General features: G+C 38.9%; 1 protein-coding gene across 2 annotated transcripts in view; it reads left to right on the forward strand.

Annotated features, from left to right (window-relative positions):
* enpp6 (ectonucleotide pyrophosphatase/phosphodiesterase 6) overlaps positions 1-5,367 on the forward strand; it is a 54,872-nt gene extending 49,505 nt beyond the window's left edge. For both annotated transcript variants that reach the window (XM_044205652.1, XM_044205653.1), the window contains 3 exons: positions 2,643-2,780; positions 3,535-3,658; positions 4,045-5,367. In XM_044205652.1, coding sequence (XP_044061587.1) covers positions 2,643-2,780; positions 3,535-3,658; positions 4,045-4,265 — 483 coding nt within the window. In that variant the 3' untranslated portion in view covers positions 4,266-5,367. The remainder of the gene's footprint in view (positions 1-2,642; positions 2,781-3,534; positions 3,659-4,044) is intronic.
* The last annotated feature ends 633 nt before the right edge of the window (positions 5,368-6,000 follow it).

A 6,000-nucleotide genomic window follows, 5' to 3' on the forward strand; every position in this document is an offset into this window, starting at 1 on the left:
AGTGCGGCTCCTTTAATGCCAATTACATGTTCCAGTCTCCGTAATGGGATGTGATGGCCAATGCTGTCGAACGCAGCACTAAGATCTAACAAGACAATTACAGAGACAAGTCCATTGTCTGATGCAATTAAAAGGTAATTTGTAATTTAAAGTGCTGTCTCTTTGCTATGATGCACTCTAAATCCTGACTGAAAATCCTCAAATAAACTATTGTTATTTAGAAAGTCACACAACTGATTGGCGACTGCTTTTTCAAGGATCTTAGAAAGAAAGGGAAGGTTAGATAGGTTAGGTCTATAGTTGGCTAAAACCCCTGGATCAAGAGTGGGCTTTTTAAGAAGCGGTTTAATTACAGCTACTTTAAAGGATTGTGGTACATAGCCTGTTGATAAAGACAGATTGATCATATCCAGTAAAGAAGTGCTAATTAAGGGTTAAACGTCTTTAAGCAGCCTAGTTGGAATGGGGTCTAATAGACAGGTTGATGGCTTAGATGAATTCATTGTTGAAGTCAGCTGAAGAAGGTTGACAGGAGCAAAGTAGCCAAAACACACATCAGGCTCTACAGCTGTTTACAAGGTTCCTGTGTTTGAAGACAAGTCGGCACCGGTTAAAGGCAGGACTTGATGAATTTTTTCTTTAATAGTTCAAATTTTATCATTAAAGAAGCTCATGAAGTCATTACTACTGAGAGCTATAGGAATACATGGTTCAATAGAGCTATGATTCTCTGTCAGCCTGGCAACAGTGCTGAAAAGAAACATGGGGTTGTTTTTATTTTCCTCTAATAACGATGAGTAGTAAGCTGCGCTGGCATTACGGAGGGCCTTCCTATATGTTTTAAGACTATCTTGCCAGACTAAACGGGATTCTTCCAGGTTGTTGGAACGCCATTTCCTTTCAAGTTTTCGTAATGTTTGCTTTAATTTGTGGGTTTGGGGGTTATACCATGGAGCTAACCTACTTTGTTTTATTATCTTCTTTTTTTTTAGAGGAGTGATAGAATTGAGTGTCGTTCGCAGTGAGCCTGCAGCGCTATCAACTAGATGGTCAATTTGGGAGGGGCTGCGATTTGCATAGGAGTCCACTATTATATTGAGAGATAGCATTGAATTAAATGCAGATTGGATCGCTTCCTTGAATCTAGCCACAGCAATATCAGATAGACATCTAGAGTAAGAATTTTTGCCTAATGGCGTGTAGTACAGCAGTAGCAGTTCAAAAGTTACTAAATAATGGTCCGACAAAGAAGGATTCTGTGGAAAGACTGTTGAATTGAATGTTCAGTTTCAATGCCATATACCAGAACAAGGTCGAGGGTATGGTTAAAACAGTGTGAATCCAATAATGAGATAAATGCAGTACTAAGGCTATCATTATCAACGTCCACATGAATATTGAAATCACCTACAATAATTACTTAATCTGTTTTAAGGACTAAATTTGATAAAAACTAAAAATTCAGAATAAGGACCAGGAGCGCAGTACACTATAACAAATAGAATTGGCTGTCGTGTTTTCCAGGTTGGGTGTGAAAGACTAAGAGCAAGGCTTTCGAATGAGATATAATTTACTTTAGGTTTAGGGTTGATTAATAGGCTTGAGTCGAAGATGGTTGCAACTCCACCTCCTCGGCCGGTGCCTCGTGGAATGTGAGTATTATTATGACTGGGCAGAGTAGATTCATTTAGGCATAATAACATATTCTTCATGACCCAGCCAGGTTTCCGTAAGATAAAATAAGTCAATATGATACTCTGATATTAATTCGTTCACCCGTACAGCTTTAGATAACAGAGATCTGATGTTTCAGAGTCCACATTTAATTCTCCTATTTTGTTGTGCTATTTCAACGTTTTTGTTTATGTTTTTATTTATAACTCCTCTTCTGTTAACTTTAGATTTTATTAATTTAAGTGGTCGGGGGCAGACACCGTCACTAAGGAGTTTTGGGTGGGTAACTGCTCTGGAAGCGCAGAGAAACGTGTAGTACCGCAACTCTGCCTCCTGGTCTCAACTCTGAGTTGTCATGGTTTTGGTCCGCTAATAAACTCGGCCAGATTTCTGGATATGAGAGCTGCTCCATCCAAAGTGGGATGAATGCCATCTCTCCTAATCAGACCAGGTCTTCCCCAAAAAGTCCGCCAATTATCTACAAAGCCCACATCGTTTGCTGGACACCACCTCGACAGCTAGCGGCAGACTGAAGACATGCGGCTAAACATGTCGTCACTGGTCAGGTTTGGCAGGGGCCCAGAGAAAATTACGGAGTCTGACATTGTCTTTGCATATGTACACACCGACTCAACATTAACTTTATCAAGCTTTATCAAGGCAGATCTAATCCATTTCTGGGAAGTGTCAAGGACTGATGAATTAAGGGAATTAAATTATATATATATATAATTATAAGGGTGTAACTCTGTCACCAGCGACTTTTAAACTGCTAATGAAGAACTTCAAGAGGAGGGTTTGACATGCGAAGGGTCACATATTTTTCTATGCAGCTGTCTGACCAACCAGCAGGAGTCATAGGTGCTATAAAAGTCCTTTTTTGTAGAACAGTGCTTTATAGATAAGGTTTGTCATTAAAACTATTCTATTAACACTGTGTGTGTGTGTGTGTGTGTGTGTTATGCCAGGTGTATGCTGCATTGTCCCAGGTCCCTAACATGCGTGTCTATGCCAGACAGGAGATCCCTGATCGTTTCCATTTCAAAGGAGGGAAGTTTGTCTCCCCCCTGACGCTAGTGGCTGAGCCAGGCTGGTTTATCGCTGAGGTAACAGATAATATTTCCTTTGTATTAAGACATTCACTAGGACAAACTGTATTTCTCTTCACCTGCTGATTTTCTTCCTAAGAGTAACTGGATTTGAAGTGAATGCAAAGATATGAGTGGACAGATATATTTGCTCAGGGCACTAACTATAGATTTTCAAACTTTCCATGATTTTGAGCACCTCAGGGACTTTTCATCCATGTTAAGTTAAAAGTTTAAGTTTATGTTTCTATGAGTTGGTCCCCATTTTTTTTTCTCGCGCACACACATGAGGATGCACATGAACGCGCAAGCAGGTGATGTGATACACAATCCTGTCAATTGTTTCACACTATTCCACTGAGATACAGGTGGCGGTAGCAATGTACATGAGCAAGTACACATGGATGTACACTGTGCTGGATTTGAAATACTTAATAAAAATTGTCTTTGCAAATGTTTTATGAGGAAGGAAATGCATTTGACAGCACTCAAGGATACACACAATGTGTTAAGGTAAACATGAATGTAAACATAATTTTGGTTTGTTTACAAGAAAACTCCACAGGGCACCTTTAAGCTTGATAGTTCTTTCTTGACCTTGGAAACAGCAGCTGACAAAGAAAATTAGAAGCTATTCTATATGACATGTGGATTGGTATTGTTGCAAACAGATCAATAATCCATAAAACCCTACCTCATACTTTGTTCTATCTATTGTTAAAATCTAAATCGTGTGTGTGTGTGTGTGCGCGTGCATGTGTTTTCACTCCAGAACAAGGCAAGACTCCCATACTGGAAAAACAACTCTGGGGAGCCTTCAGCCTGGCAAAATGGCTGGCATGGTTACGACAATGAGTTCCTCGACATGAGAGGCTTTTTTTTGGCGACAGGACCTGGTAACAAACAAATCATATTTTAATAGTACAATCTGGGCATTTTTTTAAACCTGTAATCTATCAAGCAAGCAACCATGCTTCACAATGGTATTTGTCCTTAAGCAACCACACTCTTGTCCTGTTATCTACTGTGTGTCTAAAGCAGGGTGTACCATGCCAGTGGAAAGATGCTACAGTGAGCTCCTAGTATTCATGACATGACCCAGAACCCAAGTTGGGATGGGTCCTGGGTGTTTTTTGAGACAGACGGAGTGAACTGTGCAGGAGAAATGACATGTATTGCTGCTCTGTCAGTCTAGTCGAGTTTGCAGTGAAGTTAAATATTGTACATTATAATGTAAGGATATTAATTTGCGATTTAATTACGTTTACTTAATTTCCCTCAGACTTCAAGCGAAATGTTCAGGCGGCTCCAATTCGATCGGTGGACATCTATAACGTGATGTGCTGGACGTTGGGAGTGGAACCTTTGCCCAATAATGGGTCCTGGTCTCGGGTGGAGTACCTCCTGAATGGCTCTGATTGTCCATCCCAGCCCACAACCCTCTGGACCTGCTGTATGGGTTTGTTTGGAATACTGCTGGCACTATGGGACAAAAACATTTAACAGTTCAATGTCTATGGCATGTGAGGTAGCTAGAAATTATCTGCTAGAAAGAGTTAGAACATTAAACTGTGTGGAGGTTAATGCATCTGAAAGGTTGGAAAATGTGACCTTGAAATGGTTAGAGCATTCTTATGGACCAAAAACATGAAGCCTTAAAGGGCATGGAGAGTTTGCCAGTACCTCATCCCAACTTCCTAAATGGACTGGGGAAAAAAGATAATTCTACATGCCCACAACACCTTAGAAAGGACTTCCTTTCTGGATTCTTTAGAGCCCTAAACTCACTTTTTCTTTTCCTTCTCCAGCTGTCCATGTTTGATCAAAATGTGTTTATGTCTGAGGTGATACATACCTTAAATGTACAGCAAACAGCAAGTTGTTAATTTTGACATTTGCCTGAGCATTTTCAGTTTTGGCTCAGTTCATGTTTTCTTCTGCAAGTTCTCTTGCCATTTTATTGTTAGTTATAGTTGATAGAGATACAACATGTCAGATGTGATACATGTATTCAGGGTTTCTGGTGCTTTACAGTTTTTATATATTTCTGAGTTTCCTGGAAAGAACTCTGTAATTTGAAAGTTGTCACAGGGAAAATAGGAATTTCCTTGAAAGAACTGCTCAATTTCAATGCTACATATTCATTAATTATTTATCAATTATTGGAAACATTGATCTCCACATATGCATATATAAATTTCACATTTATCATCAGAATGAAAATCACAGAAGAGCGCTTTTAAATTGATGGACTTCATACAGTATAGGATCCTGATGTTGCCTTCCTTTGATATGTGTAACAGCTAGAATAGGTATTGGGGGAATGACGTAAGCTATACTTAAATTGGTAAAGCACAAATACATGTAGAAGATGTTTTGAAACCCTAATCTTTTCAGACGCATTTCTTCCTTTTTTATGCTTGGGCTCTGTTAAAATCTTGTGAATTCAGTCTGTATGGTGGATGATTATAACCAAGATGCTTGTTTTGAGCTGGTTTTTAATTCAGCTATTGATGTCTTTGTGTCAGATCTGTAAGATCCTGTTTGACACACATTTTGTGAAAAGTGCTCCATAAATAAATTTGCTTTGATTTGGAAAACATGATTGTGTGTGTCCATCAGGATTTTATCAATGTGCTCAACAGCTTCTTTTAACAAACTCTTGAGGTTTTTGCAATATTTCAGTCAGAGACACTTACATCAAGGAAATGACCATTTATAGCAAATGGTTATACAGTTAGATTTGGCAGAAAGGCTCTGCTGTTTGAGGGAGCGCTCAATGAAACTGAGCAGCAACAATGATTCTGCAGAGAGAGATAATACCCCTTAATATACATACATGACCTTAAATCTTAGTTAAATCAACAATACAAAATACCACAAAAGGAGGAGGTTGGGGTAGTGGAGGGAGCTGTGGCAGCAAACAGCACTGGCATGAGTGTAATCAGGGTTAGGGTTAGGTTAGGGGACTATAATTATGACACGGTTAGTCATGTATTTGCACTGGCACAGGTCTTAATCATGGTGATAGTAGTTCTTTTTTGTTAGGGGAACAGTTCCCAAATCAATTTTAAGCCCAGCTAAAAAAAGAAATATTAAAGTTAAAAAACACTTTTAAAGAAAATATTTCTTAAACTAAGAAAGAAAAAGTGTTTAAAAAGGTTTTTTGAATGAATACAGACCATAATCCAAATTTGAAAAACATAGAAGGAAAGGAGAGGGGTTAGGAAAATATTTG

Source organism: Siniperca chuatsi, linkage group LG8, assembly GCF_020085105.1.
Source record: "Siniperca chuatsi isolate FFG_IHB_CAS linkage group LG8, ASM2008510v1, whole genome shotgun sequence".
NCBI classification, from domain to species: domain Eukaryota; kingdom Metazoa; phylum Chordata; class Actinopteri; order Centrarchiformes; family Sinipercidae; genus Siniperca; species Siniperca chuatsi.